A 23,865-nucleotide genomic window follows, 5' to 3' on the forward strand; every position below is an offset into this window, starting at 1 on the left:
ACTGCCATAGAAATATCCCAGGTTTCCCTATTACTTATTATTTTATCTGTTAAGTCAGCAATTCCTTTGTCTGGGTGGGCAATGTGGCCAATCCAGTCCTAGCTTTCCTTCTCTTCAGATGTGCCTGTACACACCCATCACAGCACAGAGTAGAAAGTATTCCAGCTACCAACACCCCATTCCCCTTAAGAAATGTTGCAGATTATGTATTTTAAATGGCTGCCATATTTCTTTATTCATATTTTACTTGTAATTCAGTTAAATGAGTAGTACTAAAATTATTCTAGCTAAAAGGTTTCTTTTTAAAAAAGCATTTTAGGGGTGCTTGGGTGGCCCAGTTCATTGAGTGTCGACTCTTGGTTTCAGCTCAGGACATGATCTCAGTGTCATAAGATCAAGCCCTAGACGGGGCTCTGCGTTCAGTGGGGAGTCTCCTTGAGATTCTCGCCATCTCCCTCCCTGCTTGTGCATAGGCACTCTTGCTCTTTCTCTCTCTCAAATAAATAAATCTTTATTAAAAACAAAGAAGACATTAAAAAAAAAATATATCCTAAAATCATGCTTAGGAATGTTAAAATTTTCACGTGTTTGCGGTTTGATAAAAATCATATTGTTTGGACTTCCACATTACTGGAATGAAAGCACATTACCATCTGCAAAATCCAGTAGTTATTTGTGTGTATGCTTATGTTCTAATGGACTTCAATTTATCATGTCACAAATTTTGCCAGGTGGGTTCTTTTTTATTGGTAATCAAAGGAACACCACCATATCATCCTATCCCATATTAAAAAATACACATTGGGTTAGAAAGGCTGTGGTGCTATCAGTTGTCCAGTTAACATAACTCTACTTACTACTGAAATAAGAGTCATTCATTAAAAAAAAAAAAAAAAAAAGAGTCATTCATTTTGGCAGAAAGTTGAAGGTATCAAGATATACAGCTTAATGACATATATTAAAATATAATAAGGCAGTTGCTATGGGCTGGCTAGGGACTAACTCCATAATCTTTTGCCATATCTGCATTCTGATCCTTTCACCTTTCTGGCTGATTTGCTTCCTTAATCGTTTTTTGATTCACCACTCCCAGGAAAAATTTCATTGTTTAATTTTAAAACCATCTCTCTTTCTCTTTACTGCCCTCTCTTTTTCCAAAAATGTAGAGTTCTGGTCTCAATCAGTGTGCACATATAGCTCTTACTCATGCTAAAAAAAGAACTGTATGTATACTTAAAAAAGAAAATTGAGATAGTTGCCTTCTTACATGTATCCATGTATATTTAAATAGTTGTGAAGGATGTAATTTCCAGAGTACTATAAACATTGAGATTTTAAAATAAGTCCTTTACATCAATTCTTTCCAATGTATTGAGTAGATTTTAAACCACAGTGATTTAATACTCACATTCATTTAAAAACTAGCTTTGAGAAACTTTGCCTTGCTTTTTTCTCCTTAAATTTGTATTCCATTGCACTACCAAGAGAATTTCATTTTTTCACTGATCATCTTGTAATAATTCTCAGAAATAAAATTATGTACACACATTGCTTTAAAAAAAGTCACATGAATATAAGACTCTAAGCATTAAATTTCTTCTGGATTGAATTAGCATTACAATTATTTATGTAAAATTATATATATTTAAATATTTAGAGGAAATGTTATGCATAAAAAGTTAAAGTTTATTGGAGGTTCATTTCTTAATAAGGCAGATGGAATTATCTCATTAGTCTCCTCTTTCCTGATAAGTTCTGTAAACATGGGGGATTATTACTCATTGCTAGTATTTAATTCATTTTCAATTTTTTTTAATATAATAAAGTACAGAGAACTTGTTCATGTAAATAAGCACGTATGAATAGAAGAAAGTCTGTTACAGTAACATCCCTCGGTTCTTTGAAATTTAAGTTACATAACAGAAAAGATGACAAATGACAATGGAAAGTCCTTTCTCACTTTAACTCCTGAGAAAATGAGTGAAAAAAGCAAATAGTAATTAATTATTATGATCTCCAGACCATGGGTAGAAAATTGGTGCTTCAGAATCATCCACTCTTTCAAATCTATAACTTCTATTTCCCATTGTCCTCTTGTTTAGTGTCTCAGAGGTTTGTAAAGAATAATGCGCAAAGGGGAAATCTCCACTCTCATCACAAATGGACTCTCAGATCAGCTTTAGGAATCAGAGATCTAGAAATTGATTTTTTCTAAACTATCATTCCTATGTATTCCATGAAACCCTACATACAGAGTGTTTTGGTTTAAAGAAATTAAAGAATCTAACTTCTGCAAGATTTCTATATAGCATTTAATTATTAGAGTCAAGATAACTGAGGGGCAAAACTGTAACACAAATATGTTGTATTAATAAAACAAGATCAAGGATTTCACAAAATGCATGTATCTTGGAGCTTCCAGCTGGGAGGAAGGAAAAATGGTGCAAGATACAGAAGGGTCTTGAACCGCAAATCTGAGCTCATGAGAGATTTACTCAAGGTTCTACAAACAATAACATGGCAACATAATAAAACTGTCTTAGCAGTCCTTCAGTATATGTCCCTAGCAACTGCAACTAATTCAAACACTGTGTACTTGACTTGGGATGTAATGATGAGGTAAAAATTGTGGTGATTTGGTGCCCACCCCTTGAAGTCTCAAGGAAAAAAAACTAGAGCCCTGGTTTTACTAACACAATGGTTCTCAAACATGGCAGATGATATGTCATCTGGAAATCAATGTTATTTTATTTGATATTAGAACTTTTTCTAATTTATCACAATCTGTTCATGTTATCTATGATGTCTATTACTAAGCAAAGAGATTAATTTTGAATTCCCTAATTGTGTTTATTTTTCACTGTAAATGTTTCAAGTTAACTAATGTTTGTATACTCTGTCTAAAGAACCTTATCACAGTTTCACCTCCTCTGGTCTCTAACTCTACCCCTCCCTTACTCCTCTTGCCCCCATGATTCTCAAAAGATTAATATTACCTGTAGTTTTAATTCGAGACTGATAAGATACTTGGTCATTAGTATTTCTTTTTCTCCTCTTCTGTTTTTCTTTGGCCATTGCTTATCTACAAAACTACACACATCCTTGGATTCTGTATTCTCTATTACTATCTATATACCTCACTACTTGCTCCTGAATATACTTCTCTTCTCATCAGAGTATATGTTCTGAGAGCTTTCAGCAAGGGTCTTTGTATAGTAGGTTTTCTGAGATCTTGTCTATCAGAAAACATCCTTCCATGTCCTTCACATTTAATTGACAGTTAAGCTGCATATAATTTTAGGTTCACAGTTGTTTTCCTTCAAGATTTTCAAGATGTCATCTCAGTTTCCCCTTGAATCTGTTATTGCTGAGAAATCTAAGTCTGATACATGCTTCTCTATATAGGTTATCTGTTTTTCCTTAAATGTGAAAGCTTTTAGAGTTTTTTTCCTAAGCTCTGATGTTCTAATATTTGAATAGAATAGATCTAGATGTAGGTTTTCTTCCTATTATACTCTTCAGCTCTCTCTGAACTCTTCAAAGCTTAATTGCTGTATCTTTCTTTAGTTCTAAAAAATTCTTATTAGTTATTAACTGACTTAATATCTCCTCCCCTCAATTTACTTCTTGTCTCTTCTGATGACATGTCTATTTCTGTGATTCCTATTTCTTGACTTTTCTTACATTCTTTTCTTTTCATCTTACTACCTTTTCCTGATGTTTCTAAAAGAATTGCTGGACTTGATTTTCCATATTATAAACTAATTTTTTGACTGCATCCATTCTTTTATTTAACTCATCTAGTTTTAGTGTTTTTTTTTTTAAGATTTTTAGTGTTTAGTGGTACTTTTTCAAACCTAATACATCTATCCATTATAACTATTTGTTCTCTTTATGAATCCAATCTCTTTCCTTTTCTTTTCTGAGGATATCTATTATAGTTATTTTTAATTCACATTCTATCTGTGCCACTGGTTTTGCTTATTTTATTCTGTTGTATCTTTTAGTTGACTCATCTAGTAATTTCTGCTTGGGTGGAGGAGCCATAGTTTGTGCTTTCCAAATGAGTTTTAAAGGGTTCCTCTGATGTTGCAGTGAACACTCAATCACTTCCGGTTTTTACTTTGTAATCCCACTTCCACTTTCCTATGGCCTCTATCCACTAGCAAATTTCTTAGGACCTCCACTCTACACATTTTTAGTATTGGGGCTCTCCTGCTTCTATAATAGTCAAATCCACAGAGTGAGGAGAGTTGAGAGTAGGGATGCCTTTACTTACTGCTAATAAAACTCTCTCATTGTCCTGATATTACTGTTCTGCCTCTAGCTGGCATTGGACCGCTAATTTCTTGACTTATACTAAAGACAGGATGAGCAATTACTGGGGTATTATGGAGAGAAAAGGGCTCAGTTAGAAAATTCTGTCCTAGCTTTTTTTTTTTTTTTGGTCTTAGCTTATTATCCCTGGTTTATGATTGGTGACTTTCACCTACATGAGAAAGCTGATTGCACTTCCCTATTTGGGAGGTGGGCTAAGATCATCTTTAAGGTTTCTTTAAGGTCTAACATTTCCTGCTTCTAAAATTGAATAAAGAGTATTTTTTTTCCTTTTTCCTTTTCCTTTTTAACACAGCATTGATTTGCTCTAAAATTATTTCTTACTAGACTCCCAAAGTGCTTATACAGTTAGCAATGACATCCTGAAAATTCGTGCACTAGCAGGAAGCAACCACAGTTTAAGCAAGTTCACACCTCATGTTATAGGTCATATTTTAAATTTTATTTCAATTTTTATTATGTAAAGCCTTGTTTGTTTGTTTCAAGGACCTGGGGCTGTAAGGGGCCATGGGAATCTACAGCAAGTCATACTCATAAACACTAGGGTTTCTGAATGCTGCTAGAACAATTAATGTATTATAAAACATATAAAGCTACAACTTAGAGTAACTTACATGTGATTTCTTTTTCAAAACAGAAATCCTGGTTATTTTCTAACATAACAGAAATGCTTTCTTTTATAAAATGTAAAAAAAAAGACAGCAAATATATGTTTTTCTACTGACATTTATCATATATGTTAGCGCGATTCTAGATACTAAAATTGCATTACTCCTATACAAACATTTCAGACATTTCCAGGCTGGGACCGTTCTAAACTATTCCAAAGCACTGCTATAAACATTAAGTGTAATCCATATACAACCTCCAAAAAGCAAAAAAAAGTCCAAGGATGAAGAAATACTGTATAAAATATACTTGATATTAAATGATTGCCAATTTAGTAGTTCTGTCGTCATTTATTACAATGCTACTCTTAAATGAGCTGTATTATTTTTAAAACCAGTATACCAAATGGATATATCTCACTGGGGATCAATTTCCTCATCTATTAAAAAGAAAATATTTGGGAGAGAATTGTTGGGGAGATTAAGTGAGATAATGTCTGCCTCAGTGAACTCTCAAGAAATGGTACTAATGTTTCTCATTTTGTGTTATTTTAATTGTTTGGACGTTGTTAAAATCATTGGCTTTGAATTCACACAATATTAATCTATCCACTGCTAACAATTATTTTGTGGAAGTTTTAAACTCTAGAGCTTCAGATTCCTCTCTAGTAAAAGAAGGAGGTAATATAAAGTGCTTAGCATACTAACAAATTGAAAGTGCACCATTTGCTGTTATTATTATATGTGCAATATCATCAACTGTTCAGTTTGTCACTAATGAGCTTTATTTAAAGAACTCCTTTGTCATTCACAAGATTAAATGAAGAAACTGCAGCCACTTTCAAGGGTCTTGTGTCTATTGCAGGCTCGCTCTACGGTCCTCTTCATGGACTATCCCCAGCTTCAGTTTAATTAAAGAACTAGCACTGAGTAAAAGAGAGTTGGGATATATATGCAGGCTCTGTCAGTGTAGCTAGATAAAATTATTCTTCAAACTGTAAAATAGCTAAGATAAATTTTCAAAATAATAATTTATTAATGATTTGTTAAAGCTTAACTCCATGGAAAGGGGAACCCTCTTGCACTGTTGGTGGGAATGTGAACTGGTGCAGCCACTCTGGAAAGCTGTGTAGAGGTTCCTCAAAGAGTTAAAAATAGATCTGCCCCATGACCCAGCAATTGCACTGCTGGGGATTTATCCCAAAGATACAGATGCAATGAAACGCCGGGACACCTGCACCCCAATGTTTCTAGCAGCAATGTCCACAATAGCCATACTGTGGAAGGAGCCTCAGTGTCCATTGAAAGATGAATGTATAAAGAAGATGTGGTTTATGTATACAATGGAATATTACTCAGCCATTAGAAATGACAAATACCCACCATTTGCTTCAACGTGGATGGAACTGGAGGGTATTATGCTGAGTGAAATGAGTCAATCAAAGAAGGACAAACATTATATGTTCTCATTCATCTGGGGAATATAAATAATAGTGAAAGGGAATAGAAGGGAAGGGAGAAGAAATGGGTAGGAAATATCAGAAAGGGAGACAGAACATAAAGACTCCTAACTCTGGGAAATGAACTAGGGGTGGTGGAAGGGGAGGAGGGTGGGGTGAATGGGTGACGGGCACTGAGGGGGGCACTTGATGGGATGAGCACTGGGTGTTGTTCTATATGTTGGCAAATTGAACACCAATAAAAAAGAAATTTATAAAAAAAAATTAACTCCATGTAAGACAGATGCCCTAGAAACATCACAAGTCAAGGAGTGAATGTCTGTCTTTTAGAAACTTGTAATTTGGGATGCCTGGGTGGTTCAGTGATTGAGCATCTGCCTCCAGATAAGGGGGTGATCCTGGAATTCTGGATCAAGTCCCTCCCCACATCGGGCTCCTTGCAGGGAGCCTGCTTCTCCCTCTGCCTATGTCTCTGCCTCTCTCTCTATCTCTCATGAATAGATAAATAAAATCTTTAAAAAAAACAAAAACAAAAAGAAACTTGTAATTTAGGGATAAACAAAAAGATAAAAAGCAACTGAAAGTCATACACATTAAATGTTCAGCAAACACAATTGATAGTATGTTCTATAAGAGATTGGAAGAAGAAAATAAATTATTTAAGGCTGGGAAAATATCTGCTTTCAGTGCATTTTCTAAACAAGTCCCATTTTCCACAGGATCATCCACTGATGTAATAAACCAAAACTGACAAGAGTTTTTTAATATTATATATAATAAAGAAGAATACAAAGACATCCAGAACTGTTGATAAACTACTATGATTAATTTCATCCAAAAACTAAGAAAAAGGGTTCAAGTCCCTATGAGTCTTGAAAATTTTACATGACTGGCCCTGTGTGGACATATTTTTATCCCAGGGGAACTTTTTCTTTTGTTTGACAAACTGTAAAAATAAGTAGTGTTTTTTTTCCTTATTGAGGGAAACACTTCTGCTTTTAATCATTACTAACACCTAAGAGAGGTTAAAGAAAGGAGAGAAAATGCCCCTTTATAATTATGGAGCTTTATAATAACTGTGTGCTTTACAACAGTTCCACTTACAAGGTATCTTCTATTTTCAACTAAAGCTGGGACCTCTCTGGATATTATTAAGTTATTTACTGGCTTTCCTTGGATCTGGTACCCAGTGCAGGACACAGTATAAAAAAACTATAATATGGTCTCAGATAATAACAGAACAAAAGCCAGAGAAAGCATAATTAGCATTACTATATTACTTAAACCATGTAAATAAATTAATTTTGAACATTTATAAAGATTATCCTTAAATTATTGAACTTCGCCAAGCAAGAAAGAAATATATCAAAAAAAAAAGAAATATATCCATTAGAGAAAATATTAAAAAGCAAATGAAACACATATAGAGATCTAAAAAGTTTTGAGGATGTATGCTCTTCGCAAAATTTCTGTCATGTCTGACAGCAGTATAATAACAATACACTTGTTTCAATGATTCATAGAGCAACTAGAAAGATTGTGAATTCCATTGGCCTAGGAAATAATTAAGCTTTTCCAATGGTTTATTATTTGTCTCCTTGAAAATTGCCTAACATATTCTGTCCCTAAGTCTTTCATTTATTTATTTATTTATTTATTTTTTTTGGAAGTCTTTCATTTATAAAAAGGTAATAATAACCACTTAATAACTTCATAGAATGTCTTGGCAAATTAATTAAGACAATTGTCCTGATGCTACTGATGATGGAGAGTATACTAGTCTCTCTCTGAGGGTGAAAATAGGACACAGCTTAATTCCTGAGATAATACATACTTATAAATGTACTTTCTTGACTTGAACAGATTAAAGTAACATTATAGACTAATAAGAGCTTTTATTTTCAAAGTACTTTCATTAGAGATATTCATTGTTAAAATCAATAGAAACCAATATTTGCAGCTTGGTTTAGGTACAAAAAAGATAACAGATGATTCAGTAATAAACATTCTCAAAACCTCAATATTTACATAGTTTAATTTTTATGACTGTTAAATGAATATTTTTAACTTTTGCTAGCTCTAATTCTCAGTAAAACATATATAAGAATTATAAAATTAATTCTAAATCTCAAAACCCATAACCCTGTTTGTTTATTTCAGTTGTGTTAGTATGTTCTTATTATAGAGATACAGGTGTTTATAGTTTTCCCATAATAACTATCAGAGATTTTAATCATTAGTGGAGACAATTATAGTATGCTGGAGTAAGCTAACTACTCTCTGAAAAATAATATGCCTATATAAAATAGGTCATGTACTGGAACTTAAGGAAAAAATCATTTGCTTCATCTGAATAAATTTTTCATTGCCCAATAATTGTTGAACTTGTCTTTAACTCATTGTGGAACTGAGATCAAGTGTGTGTGTATGTTTGTAGTTATGGTACCAGGTAGGTTAGAAAATTTAGCTTGGGGGGATCCCTGGGTGGCGCAGCGGTTTGGCGCCTGCCTTTGGCCCAGGGCGTGATCCTGGAGACCCAGGATCGAATCCCACGTTGCGCTCCCGGTGCATGGAGCCTGCTTCTCCCTCTGCCTGTGTCTCTGCCCCTCTCTCTCTCTCTCTGTGACTATCATGAATAAATAAAAATTAAAAAAAAAAAAGAAAGAAAATTTAGCTTGGGAAACTTAATTTACAACACTATCAAAATTTTATGATAGTAGGTTTTTATATCTGTATTGTATAACTGCCCTTTAAAAATAATTTCAAGAGAAATGCCTGTCCACTGCAGAAAAACTAGAAAGCAGAGGGAAATATATACATATGATTACTGCTACAGATAAGTCACTTTGTAACATTTGAACATATATATCCTTTTAGGTTTTTTCTATAAACAAAGGTTTACATATACACAAATATCCGTAACATGTTTATTTTTTGGACTTTATATTGGAAATTTCTAGGGAAAATGAGATTGATTCTAACCAACTATGCTGTTCTACACATTCTACTCTTGATGCCAACTACTTCCGTTCATCCCATCTTCACTATTCCTTAGTTCAGGCCACTGACTCTCCTCTTAGATTGCCGAAATATTACTTTTACTAATAGATCCTCACTGTCCATTTTCTTAGTATAAGAGATTTCTAAAACACAAATCTGATTATATCACTCCCTGCTCAAAGGCCTTAAGGGTTATCCTTGTTCCCAGAATAAAATAAAAATTCCTTCCTATGACATTTAAAGATTCTCACGACTGGCCCATTGATTCTCTCTTCAGCCTGACTTCTGCCATTCTCAGCTTTCCCTCTATGGCCTAGTCATCCAGAACTACAAATGTATCATGAGTGCTCTCTATTTTAGGCCTTTTCACCTAATGCTATTCTGAAATAACCAAATAAATTTATTTATTCACCATGGATGTGAGCTTTCTAGTGCTAAAAGAAAGTCGGAGCTATGAAATATAAGCTATATAATACTATAGTCCTTACAAAGCATCCATAGTGTTTCTGGTGAGGCCTAACTTTATGAACATACTTTTAGGTTAAAGACAGAAAAAGAAGAAATTCATGCCTATCCCTGGATAAATCAAGGCTTTAGTTTCAAAAGTGTTTTCTTTTCTCCTCCAGTTATCAAACTTAAAAATCCTATTGGTCTTTCACTCTGAGACACCCAAATCACTGAATTTTAGTCTTCCTGTTTCTACAGATTGGGAGAACTATGAACATACAATGTTAACTTATTAACATAACACTTTCTCCTTATTTCCTCCTACTTAAAAGCCATGCCTTCTTAAACATTTGTTCTTATTCCAAATAGTCATAAATTGAAAAAGGTTCTGATTTGCAGGGACGAAACAATTTTTGTTCTATGATTTACTAGTAGGAAAATAGTATTTTAAGTATTTTAGAATCAGGGAATGAATGTTCCTTGAATAAAAATGAAAGTCTTAAAACTTTATTATATTTATTTTAAGCTCATAAATGTCATGTAATTCTATCAGAAGTGCTATGCAGATGTTGACCAAGATTAGAATAGAAAGATACAGATGGTAGTTTATTCAGTATGTATTATAGATTATATTGGCAAATGTAAATGTGTGCATGTGTATAAAGCAAATCATATGGTGTGGGGAATAAGGGAAAAGGAAATTTGCTGGGTCAATACTGAGCCACAGATAGGCTAAAAGGAACCTCAGAGAAAATAATGTAGTGGGTATACAATGAATGACAGCGTGCTTCAATCATCAGTCTTCTTGTTTCTAGCTTAACACTTAACAGCCTACTCAGCTATAAACAGACACATCTCAATCCAGGCCACTTAAAAAATACAAAAAGGTTAGTCTTCAAGTTTAGGTAATCAGAACAATCTAGTTAAGAATTTGCCAAAAAAACAGAAAAGCCTCTAAGAAGCTGGTTTCTTGATAGTGGATGAAGACCATATAAAATATAACCACTGCAGATTCCTTGAGAACTCAGAAACTTTTGTGCAGAAGGACGCAAGAAAGGGGCATAGATATGACATGCATGAACCATCACAACATGAGAGAAAAAAGGAGATGTCATCAAGCTTCCCAAAGGCATACTTAATGTACAATTCATTTAATAGTGATGACTAATGAGAAATTGTTGATATATTAGGAAGAAATTTTTCAAGATTAGAATTCAAAGAGAAAAATAAGACAACTGAAGGCATAACAATTTAAAATTTTAAGTGCTAAAGCCAGGTATATATCCATGATATTTTAATCTCTCCCCCTGAAAAAAACAGTAACTATTTTGTCTCCAGGGCTCACTTTGTAAAAGGCTCTATGCTAAATGCTTCATAGAAGTTACCTCATATAATCCTCTAACATTTCTGGAAAAATGTATTCCTATTTTACAGATGAGCAAATAGTACCTCATATTACTCAGTAAAGGCCAAAACAGAATTCAAATTCAGCTTCAAATGATTTAAGACCTATTTATACTGTAGATTATTTTATGGGAAAAACAAAGAAAAAGTAGCTATGCCATTCTGTATCATGTAAAAAGTACTTTTAAAACTTCTCTTAGGGATGCCTGGGTAGCTCAGCAGTTGAGCATCTGCATTTGGCCCAGGGCGTGATCTGGAGTCCTGGGATGGAGTCCCACATTGGGCTCCCTGCATAGAGCCTGCTTCTCCCTCTGCCTGTGTCTCTGCCTCTCTCTCTGTGTGTCTCTCATGAATACATAAATAAAATCTTAAAAAACAAAAACAAAAACTGCTCTTAGTTTTTTTTTTTTTTTTTAGTTCTTAGGAGGTTAATACTGAGAGGTTATCTATTAAGAACTACCATCCTTCCAAATTAATGACCACAAGAACGGAGTAATGTTTATGTAGACTGCCAAAGTTAACATATCTACATAAAAATTTAAATGCAAGTGAAATCTATCTATATAAAATATATATTGATACATTATATATTGACATATATATAACTGACATACATAATTGATATCACATCTATAATCAGTATATATATAATATATATTCCTTAGAAAAATCATAATCTAAAGATGAAATAAAATGACTCATTTATATAATTTTAAAATAACAATATATTTGCTTTATTCAAATGCTAACATCTATCCGATATTATCTAAATTGAACATATTTATTTACATGAAAAAGGTCCACCAAGATTTAAGAGTGCCACGAACTATTCTAGACTAGCCATGGATAAAGTGATTACTGCACTTAATGCACTAACCAAAGATGCATGCATGCATACATATATAGATGCATGCATATATACATTCATTAACTCCTATGTTCCACAAATGAGCAACTCAAAGTAAAAAGTATTTTCTGCATGCTGCTCAGTGTTAGTATCTAAACACAATGAAAAATTACAGTAATATAGATATTTAATGCTAAACAGCCAACCTCTCTTGCTGAATTCTGCAAACATAATACCCCTATTCACTGTCTGCTCTCTCTCTCTTTTCTTTTTTCTTAAGAGTTTATTTATTTATTCATGAGAGGCCGAGGGAGAGGCAGAGACATAGGAAGAGGGAGAAACAGGCTCACTCTGGAGAGCCTGATGCGGTACTTGATTCCTGGACCCTGGGATCATGACCTGAGCCGAAGGCAGATGCTCAACCACTGAGCCACCCAGGCACCCCTGTTTGCTCTCTTAAATATATATAACACAAAGGAAAGAAGAATGTCATGATGTTTTCTCATGATGGGAAAAGCCTGTCTATTCAAAGGACAATCCTGCCAAGGAATGATCTTCAAAATACATGCCCCCGCCCCCTCCTTGTGAGGAAGGCCATGTTTGCTATAAATAAAGTATCAAGTCCTTAGACCGTGCTATTAAGTTCCTTATGTCCAACTTTCACATATGGCAGGGTAAGTGGGGTTCACATATTAAACAGAGGACCTGTATTATTCATTCTTATTCCTACCTCTAACTTCAGACTGAATTTATAGGACCTGGACCAAAATTCAATGTTTTCTTTTTCTTTTTGATAAATACTTTGAATTATTTTTAAAAAGAGGAAGAAATATAAGAGCAAAAATATTTGGAAAGTTCATAGGGCCAGCCAAATGTAGTTTTCTTATTTTCAAAATTCAAAACCCAAATTTGCAAATACTCACATATGTGCTAAATGAAACAATTTTATGCTTGCCAATTCAATTTAAAATTGAAGAGATCAGTATTTCTTTTCCAACTTCTAATCAATATAGCAGAAATTAATAGCACAATTAATTCAAAAATTAATTGCACAGAAATTATAGCACAATTAATTATTTTTAAAAAACAATTGGAGTAACAGGGAGATCAAGGCCTCAGAACAAGCAAGTTGACTAAGTGAAAAACTGTAGTTCATTGACAAGTTATTCCATTTGGGGCATTTGGGTGTGGCTCAGTGGTTGAGCATCTACCTTTGGCTCAGGTTGTGATCCCAGGGTCCTGGAATCGAGTCTTACATCGGGATCCCTGCAGGGAGCCTGCCTCTTCCTCTACCTATGTCTCTGCCTCTCTCTCTGTCTCTCATGCATAAATAAATAAAATCTTTAAAAAAAAAAGTTATTCCATTTCTTTTACCACAATCTTTTAAATTGTCTCTTCTAGAGGATGGGCTTTTAAATATATGAAAGCAATACCTGTATCTGCATCTATTCTTCTTTTCTCCTAATTAAAAATATACTCAGGTCTATACCTGTCATATCTAAAATTATTTACAAACCATGAGATCCCAAAATTGTATATTATATTCTAGATGTGATCCGGCCAGGACAAAATACCGCAAAACTATTAGTTTATGCAATCTGGATGCTATAATTAATGCAGTCTAAAATGCCATGAGCATTTTTTAATAGGTTCATGATAATGTTGTTATATTAAACACGAGCTCAAATTTCCATGTACCACCAAACAAGTAAAATATTTTTCATCCTATATGCATTTACTTTGGTGAATTATTATATTTTAAATTTGTTTTTAGTAAACTTCATTTTAGGGGAAGCATGTATATAATTTTAAGATTATTCTCCATATCACCATGAAGATCAAGATTAGTATCTTACCAAGGTTTATAAAAAAGTAAATACATATAAAGCAATGTGACAATCAGCAATCCATTTTAAAAGCCAGAAAGTACCCAAAGAGTTAATTTTCAGCAGATTTAAATAAGAATCTAATTTAATTCAGCATTTTTCAATTTGGAGATTTATAATGCCTCTGGCATTCCAAGAAAGAATGGTATTTTTTTTTTAAAACTCATCCTCTGAGGAAGTTGTTATGACACAAAACAGGTGTGGAGCTTTGACTCAATAACTAAGCCTAAGCCATCATTCTATATCAATCATTTAGAAGACTATTTGCCTTATTTTCTATTATGATGTTGGATTGTAAGTAAAAGAGAGAAACCAGAATTTTAAGTACAAAATCCATTAAACCATGTACATCTAACACTCCCAACCACTGAAACTGAAAGCAGATTCTATTTTAATAATAATAATAATATAAGAGTAGTTGACAAAAGACGGATTTCCTCACTTAGTCATCCTCCTGTATTAACAGCTTAATTTCCTACTCGTCATTTACTCAACTAAATGCTGGATGTTCTGTAAACAAGTTTGTTTGCTTTGTGTAACAGGGACTGGAGGGAAGAAAGAAAATATACTACAGTTTTTCTTTTCCTGAAACAGTTACCGAAAGTTAGCCTTCATGAGCTATGATATGCCAAAGAAAAGGGTAAATTCCTTGATCCAGCAATAACCTGTCAGTTGATTATTTGCCTACTCCTGGGGGCTCTTTGAGCACCTGAACAATCCACCTGTGATTTACCACAGTATTCTGGAGAGTACTCAACACGGGGCTGACAGAGTGAGGCTATTATTTTGACATACAAATCTGACGTGTCTTGATGGCAACAAACAGGCAAATTACCTTGTTTTATGCTTTGTGTGAACTGAAAAGAAGGGAGAATGTGAGTTCTCCAACTTCAGCCCTATCCCTATTGGGCACAATATTTTAAATTATTTGTTTCATCCTGGAAACCTATTCCTTTGCTATGGCTGAGAAGAAATGGATCTCAATTTGAAAACAGGATAACATTCATTTAAATAATAAGCTTAAAAAATTTAATACATAAGCTAAATGCTGAACAATTTTACATCCATATGCAAACATGGATCTTTACTTTTAATTCACACTAGATTCAAAACTGGATTATAGATCTAATGTGAAATGTAAAACTTTTACAAAAAAACCCCAGAGGAATCTCTTCCACAAATGGTGCTGGGAAAACTAGATATCACATGTAAAAGAAAGAAGTTATAACCTTAACTTATAAACAAATTAACTCAAAAAGGATCAAAGACATAAATAAACATAAAGTCCCAAACTATATAACTCTCAGAAGAAAACAAAAGGGAAAGCCATCAATGATACTGGATTTGGCAAGTGTTTCCCAGTATGACAACAAAAGAATAGTCAACAAAGTAAAACTAGACAAATGTGAATTAAATTGAATTAAAATGAAAAACTTTCATTAATCAACACAATAAAAAAGGCAACCTACAGAATGGCAGAAAATATTTGTAAATCATATATCTGATAAGGGGCTAATATCTAGAATATATAAAGGACTTCTATAACTCAATTAAAAAATTAAAAAATGGACAAAAGACTTGAATAGATATTTCTCTAGAGATGATTTATAAAAGGCTAATAAACATGAAAAGATGTTCAACATCACTAATTATTAGGGAAATGCAAATCAAAATCACAAGGAGGTACCACCTCACACCTATTAGGATGGTTATCTAAAAATAAAGAAAAAGAAAAAAAACAATTGTTAGCAAGAATGGGGAAAAACTAGAAACCTTGCGCAGTGTTGGTAAGAATGTAAAATGGTACAGGCCCTATAGAAAACAGTATAGTAGTACCTCAAAAAGTTAAAATTAAATTACCATATAATTCACCAATCCCACTTCTGGGAATATATCCAAAATAACTGAACACAGGATCTCAAAGAGATATTTGCACACTCATGTTCACAGCAGCACTACTCACAATAACCAAGGGATGGAAGCAACGCAAGTGTCCACTGACAAGTAATAGATAAGCAAAATGTACTATATACATACAACAGAATACTACTTAGTCTTAGGAAAGAAATTCTGATATAAAATACAACATGGATGACATGAAAACATTATGCAGTGAAATAAACCAGTCATGAAAAGACACATACTTCCACTTATCTGAAGTATCTAGAGTAGTCAAATTCATAGAATCTTAGAATGGTGGCTCCCAGGGGTTAGGTGGAGGGGGCAAGAGAGAGTTGCTGATTGATGAGTATAGAGTTAAACTTTTGCAAGATGAAAAGGTTCTGGTGATTGTCCGCACAACAATGTGAATATACGTAACATTACTGAATGGTACACTTAGAAATGGTTAAGATAGTAAATTCTATGTTATGTGCTTCTTATAACAACAAAAAACTTAAAAAATTATTCATGACCTTAGGTTAAGCAAAGAGTTGATAAAAAAGAAAAGAAAATTGGGCTTTTTCAATATCCAAAACTTTTCCTCTGTGAGATACACTGTTAAGAGAAAGAAAAGACAAGCTACACACGAGAAAATACTTGCGTACCTGACAAAGGATTTGTAATCAGATTATAAAGAATAAAAGCTAGAAAACAAACAGCTGAATTAAAAAAGTAAAAATTGGGGATCCCTGGGTGGCGCAGTGGTTTGGCGCCTGCCTTTGGCCCAGGGCGCGATCCTGGAGACCCAGGATCGAATCCCACGTCGGGCTCCCGGGGCATGGAGCCTGCTTCTTCCTCTGCCTGTGTCTCTGCCTCTCTCTCTCTCTCTCTGTGACTATCATAAATAAATAAAAATTTTTTAAAAAGTAAAAATTGCTCAAAAGACTTTGAAACATTTCTCCAAAGAAAATATTCTAATGAAAAATGGCACATGAAAAGATGTCCAATGTCATCACTCATTAGAGAAATGCAAATTTAAATAAGGTAACTACACACCTATTATAATGTTTAAGTTGTCTTGCTTGTTTGTTTGTTTTTAATTGCCACTGCAAAGTGCTAGCAAGAATGCAGAACACCTGGAACTCATATAATGCTGGTGGGGCAATAAAGTTCTGACATCTGGAAACCAATAAAGTTATACATACAGTTAGATACTCTATGACTCAGTAGTTCCACTCTTAGTAATTATCCTAGAGATATGAAAACTTGTGTTCACACAAAAACTTGCCTGCTAATGTTTACTGTAGCATTATTCACAAAAAAACTGAAAACAATCTAAAATGTCCTTGAATGGGTGTATGGAAAAGCAAATTGTAGTACATCCATACAGTGGAATATGACCCAGCAATAGAAAAGGAACTACTGATATACACAACAACAGAGACTAATCTTAAAAATATGTTAAGTAAAAGAAACCATACTTAAAAGGCATGTAGTGCATGGTTCCACTTATATAACATTTGGGAAATGGCAACTAGAGGGATAAATTACTAGTGGCCAGCCGTTAGTAGAGGAAAGAGGCTTAACTACAAAGGGGTAGCATGAAGGAAATTTTGGAGTGAATAAATTGCTTTGTATTGTGATTCTGGTGGCACTTACACAATTCTGCACATTTGTCAAAACCTCACAGACTATGTACCAGTTAGTAGCTCTGTGACTTGGTCAAGTTTCTTAACCTCTCTGTATCTCAGTTTCTCATCTATAGGATCAGTTATCAGTAATTGTATTTACCTCATAAAGTTAAGATTTATTGAGTAAAATACATAGAGGAAGACTAAGATTTAGGATATGTTGAATTGAAATGTCTTTGAGATATCTAAGTAGGCAGTTCATGGAAGAGGTCAGAGTGAAAGTTAGCTAAATCAACTGCAATCACCTGATACCTAAAGCCATAGATGCAGTTGAGACTGCACACAAGGAACAAAGAAGTGGGGTCCTAGCACTCAGCCTTGATGAACTGCAACATTTCATGATTAAGCAGAAGAGGGGCAGAAATAGAAGAGAAACCAGGAGACTGTTGTGTCATGGAAAACAAAGCCAGAGAGAATTTTGAAAAAGAAGTGGACAATGCAAGTGAACAAAACAACAGATAATGACTGAGACTGCTAGTTTTTCCTTTTTCCTTTAGTAATAAAACCTCTTAATTTAAGCGGTATGCTCAGCCAGCTCTCTCAAAATAGAGAACATATATATTTTGCTGCTTCTCTGGTACCTGAATATGGTCATGTAGCTAAGATCAGCCAATGGGATGTAAATGAAAACATGCAATTTATGGGTGATGTCTTTAAAGTGAAGAGTAACTTCACTATTTCCTCACCTCTTGATTCCTGTTCACCTGAATGAGAATCCAACTGAGGCAGTAGTGAGATTTTTAAACGTGGCTAAGGAATGGTACTAGAGCAAGATAGAAAGAATATGAGTTTCTGACACCATTAAAAGAACCACCATATCAGTTAATGGCTCTGTTAAGCTACTCCCTTTAATTGAAGATGAAGAGCTTTAGTATTTCAGAATTCAATACAGCAGATTTATGAGAAGGGACCCATACAAAGAATAATGTCACAATATTCTTAAGCAAATATTTTTTTAAAAAGTGTAACATATGACTTTACATAAATAAGAACTATCTGATCATAAAAAGCATTTTTTTTTTTTTGCACTTTGAAAGTGATCAAGTATTTTAACCTTGTATTTGGAAATTCTACAGATGATTCTTAATTTGCTGGGTTTTAGACAGAGTGAGGACTGAAGTAGAGAATCAATGTGAGTAGTTAGGTTACCTCCCATATTAATGGTAGAAGTAATAAGACAGAACAAAAAGAACCACCAACCCAGAAATTAGACACAGGTCTAGTTTATGAATCTGCTTTGGCAATAAGTTAGGGGTTTAAATCACAACTATTTTTTTTCAGTCACTGAAAAGAAACATTAAATTGTACTAAAATTAAATTTTAATTTTGGCTATCATAATTAAATACCAAGAAAATCTATTCATTAGAATATTAACTGATTTTGATATATCTTAACGAATCACATTAAATAATAACATAAAAATTCCAAATCTAACTTTTGAAAAAAATAATCTGTGTTCTAAAAACAATCTTCAAATTATTTCCTCATTGGAAATTTTGGAAGGGATTAGGAAACTCTGCACCTTTTAAGCCTGCAGAGAGTTCACAAAAGCCTCATTCAAATATCAAAAATAGTTTTAATCTAAAAGAACAAAAACTAGTAATGACTTACTAAATGGGTTTTTATGTTGACTCTCTGACATGTCTACCAACAAATTTCTAGCAAACCACCAGGAAGATGCTTCTTTCTCAGACATAATGGAATTTTTTTTTAAACTAATTGAATTTCTGAAGTAAATGCATGTAAAGTTAATAAACGGAAGGAAAAGCAAATATAGAGTTGTCATTTTTAAATTATATTCTTAAAAGGTTTAGGGGTATCATTTGTGGAACACAAAGAGATTTCCTTCTGTAACAGCATTCCAGGACATCACTCTTTCCTGCCTACCAGCAGACAAGATTATACTTGTCTGGAATGTCAGTGAAGTATTTATACAAAGGCAGTTTTTCAGAATCTTCTTATTGTGAACACAAAACAGGAAATACAGTAATACCATCAGTATATGTTAAACACTGTTTATTATAAACTGTGTTTCTCCCTTAATAAGTACTAGGTTAACCTCCGAGAGGAGGAGTTGAAAATGAGCACATCTGTAAACACATAACACTAGTTGTTTGCAGTCTGCCAGAAGAAAGGCTCTGGAAGAAAAATTCAATGAAACTTTTAGAATTTGCCAAAGTAGGTTTTAGTCAGTGTTAAACTACAGCCTCTAATAAAAGCTCATTTTTCTCAAGTTCATGGGGTAAAATATAAGTACTATTTTATAAAAGCTAATATTTTATTGAATGAAACACAGTTTACTGATGTGTTAATTTAATTGAAATACTGTTTCTGAAGCAGGGAAAACAAATTTCTATGTAAACTAGCCACCCAACAAAAGCACCAAATAAAGCATTTCATGTTCTAAAACACATTTTCCCATTTTTTTTCCAACAAAAACACGATTTATCTTCTATGGATTAAAAAAAATACAATTCTAAAAAATTACCTACTGAACAACTCTAAAATTTATTTATAAACAGACTATAAAACATAACTGGTCTTTAAGTAGAATAAACTGTTACAGAGATAAATTTTAATCTTTCATAAGATAGCAGAATGAACTTTGGTTTGAGTGCCCCCTGCTGATGTGAAAATTTTAAAACTCATGTAAGTTGATATGATAAAACTGTGATGTTATCATTTTTAAAAAACTGTTTCTACTCAGAAATTGTTTTCAATTTTTTTAGAGAAAACTAAGAAGATTTGAATATTTGATTTGTTTCTTTCACTCAATGGTCATATATTTGTGGAATATCTATTACCTGACCCAGAGTTTCATCTCTTTGACCTCAAAATACCTAGAAGTTATTAGATGGTTAGAAAAAATATGGAAAAGAATAAACTCGTGGGAAAAAAATCAAGACTAGAGAAAAAGATATTGGTAAAAGCCAAATTAGTTTTTTTTTTTTTTTAATTTTTTAAGTAAAAGGTTGTTAAGACAAAAACAGCTGAGAAAAAGTAATGAGAATGATGTTAGAGAAGTGGAAAAGAGACAAAAGAAGCAAAAGCCTGGAGGAAATAATGAACTTGGCATGTGCAGAATACATGACACTAGAAGCCTTAATTGTCAGAATAAATGGGTAAAGTTATGTTCCATGAAAACAGAAAATAACGGTGAAAGGCCCAACTTTTGCAAAATAAAAAAAGGTCAGAATGAAGAGCTGGACTTGAGGCAAAAACAGGGAGCCACTGTAGGTTCCTCAGCAGTATGGTAGTCTGGTAAAGCATCATAATGACCTGGTTAAATATATTCCTTTAGGAAAAGAACTGTGAAGTAGAACAAAGATTAAACAGAGGAAAGGGACTGGAGGCAGAGAAACAAGTTAAGAGGCAGAGAAACTGGTTAATAGATAACTCTAGTAATCCAAAGAAAGAAGCAATGGGACTGAAAAAACAGTAATGACATTGAGATACATCTTGAATTAAAAACAAAACTAGGTGCCTGACTGGAGTCAGATTTTTGTCCAATTCTTATGCCATACTGTAACTACTGAATTCAACTGAAATAAAAATGTAGTAGTGGGCAAACAGTTAACAGAAGGGAAGACTGTTGTATCATTGGAGCTACTGGAGTACAGAGATTCAAGATGTGGGTAGTCAGCAGGATCAAATTTGTGAATTTGAGAAAATAAGAACCCTTAAGAAGCCATTAAATTTTGTTCGATAATCATTAGCGACTTTTGTAGGTTCAATTTATTAATAAAGTTGTACAGTCAGGAGGAACTAGAGAGTTGCACATTTTAAAAACTGAGATGAGATAGAGAAACTCCATGGAGCAATTCACTTTAAGGGGAACATTTCTGTCTCTAAGAGTAAAGGAGCATTTAAATTATGGCATGGCAATGTTTAGTTAAAGATGGGGACACATAAAGAAGTTCTTGGCAAATGGTCTCAATTATCTCTATAAATTGGTTTCCAGACTCAGTTCTCAAATAAGAATGATAGATTAATACTTGGTAAAAAAAATTGGAAAATACTTGATATCACTTTTCTGTCCAGGAGTGCAGTTTCTAGTGGAGATGCCCAGTCCCAAGGGATGGCTTCCTCCAGCCAAGACTTCTCATTTTTCTATCCCTGTCTAGAAAAATCTGTGTGCTATTTCAAAAAAATGTTCAAAGCTGACCCACCGATGACACTGTTTCCTACAGATACAAGTATAGTCTTTCCAAACAGTTATGTGAAGACATCTGGAATCAAGCATGCAACTCAAGAGTAGACCATATTCACATGCCACAGGTAAAAGTGGTAATGGTAAGACCTCATGGAAAAGTAATGTTTGCTAAAAGTGTAGCCTTGTTTCAGAATTACCCAAAAAAACCCACAGAAAATCATAATTTCAAAATTTTGCATTATATATTTTCTTTGCAAAGGAATTTTCGTTGAAAAAATTATAATACTTGAAGTTACATTTCAATTAATTCATTTTCTTAGAGAGTAAATCCATTTGTAATTCTTCTGATCCAGTTCACTATCTTGTATAGTAATGTCACTGTTAAAAAAATGGATATCATGGGATCCCTGGGTGGCGCAGCGGTTTGGCGCCTGCCTTTGGCCCAGGGCGCGATCCTGGAGACCCGGGATCGAATCCCACGTCGGGCTCCCGGTGCATGGAGCCTGCTTCTCCCTCTGCCTGTGTCTCTGCCTCTCTTTCTCTCTCTGTGACTATCATAAATAAATAAAACTTAAAAAAAATATTTAAAAAAAAAAAAAAATGGATATCATAATAATAAAGTTTCCTCTCAAAACTTAAATTCATAGAATAATGCAGTAAATATTAAGATGTATGTAAGTCCAACAAGAAAATATTATGCTTACTGGAGAGTATTCCAGTTGTTTTGAAGCAAGGCCTTGTTCTTCTTTATGATCAAGAACTCCAAGTATTATAATAAATTGGTAGAGATGTTAACACTAATTAATATTTCCTTAAAAAAAGACTAAAAATCATCAAGACCTCATAAGTATTTGTGGAATGAATAAAAGTGCTACACTGATTACATGTCTATACAATAAACCAAACTAAGTTTTCTCTAAAGTTAAATAGGCAGGGACCTGATAACATCTTTTCTTTTAAACGGAAAAAAGTGTACACAAGTTATTAAAAATATTTAGAGAAAGAAAAAAGAATTAATTCTTGTTTTCTTCTCTGAATATTATCCTCTAGGCTTTAGATACATGAACACCTTTTATAGCAATGGTTATACTTTAGATATTTTAAACATTAAAAGTGTCAGTTCTCCATTTTCAAAGTCAAGTAAAGTGAATTTTTCCAAGGCAATTGCCTTTTGAAAAAAAAAAGTTCTTCTGACAAGAGATTTCCTAAAAAAAAAAAAAAAAAAGGTAATTTTCAGAAAATATATAATAAAACAATAGAAATGACCATTTAAAACTGAGGAACGCAGAGCAGATTTTAAACTACACTACATGTAGGACACATACAGATAGAGGTGGATTTCAAAATACTATCAACAACTGAATATATTGTCTACCAAATGTGTAATCAATAAGAGAGGAGATGGCCAAAATAATAGCTTTGTACTCTAGTCATTAAAGGAGACTACAAATATAAAGAGAAGGTCTTCTATGTAAAAGAAGTTTATCAATACCTCAAAAATCTTTATGGTATTTTCCTTCATTAGTTACTACGGTAACTACCACTGTGTTAGACAACAAAAGTAGGCAATTTTGTATCCAAAGGTGCAAGAGTTTTTTTTTTTTTTTTTTTTTTTAAAGTGTATCTCAGAGCAAATCTAGTTCTTACCTATCAGCATATCCTTGGGAAATAATTTATCTGATTATCTAAATATTACCCTAGACACCAAAACCGTAAGTTTTGAATTTATGGATTGGAAGTAGAGGCTGATTTGTAGAAATGAGTAAGACGACAAAACATAGCAAACAAACAAACAAAAACCAAGTAAGATGGGATGCCTGGGCGGCTCAGTAGTTGACTGTCTGCCTTTGGCTCAGGTCCTGATCCCGGGGTCCTGGGATTGAGTCCACATCAGGCTCCCGACAGGGAGCCTGCGTCTCCCTCTGCCTACGTTTGCAGTAAACATAGGGAAGCATATATCTTTCTTGAATTAATGTTTCATATTCTTTGAGTAAATACCCTGTAGTGGGATTACTGGATCATAAGGTAATTCTGTTTTTAATTTTTTAAGAAGCCTCCATACTGTTTTCCACAGTGACTACACCAGTTTGCATTCCCACCAACAGTTGTGCAAGAGGGTTCCTTTATCTCCACATCCTCACCAACACCT

At 33.6% G+C, this 23,865-nt stretch overlaps 1 protein-coding gene and 1 long non-coding RNA gene across 8 annotated transcripts in view; one reads left to right on the top strand and one right to left on the bottom strand.

The window, feature by feature from the left end:
• The window catches only part of SPATA5 (spermatogenesis associated 5), a 351,344-nt gene that overhangs the window by 179,427 nt on the left and 148,052 nt on the right, over window positions 1–23,865 (bottom strand). The window contains exon 15 of one of the 7 annotated variants that reach the window (XM_038564720.1): window positions 22,339–22,921. The exons of the other annotated variants lie outside the window; for them this stretch is intronic. Coding sequence (XP_038420648.1) covers window positions 22,853–22,921 — 69 coding nt within the window. The 3' untranslated portion in view covers window positions 22,339–22,852. Of the gene's footprint in view, window positions 1–22,338; window positions 22,922–23,865 lie in introns of those variants that run through there. 7 annotated transcript variants of the gene reach the window in all.
• LOC119877275 overlaps window positions 1–23,865 on the top strand; it is a 61,481-nt gene that overhangs the window by 29,384 nt on the left and 8,232 nt on the right. The window lies entirely within an intron of this gene.

This window comes from Canis lupus, chromosome 19 (assembly GCF_011100685.1).
Source record: "Canis lupus familiaris isolate Mischka breed German Shepherd chromosome 19, alternate assembly UU_Cfam_GSD_1.0, whole genome shotgun sequence".
Lineage (NCBI taxonomy): Eukaryota > Metazoa > Chordata > Mammalia > Carnivora > Canidae > Canis > Canis lupus.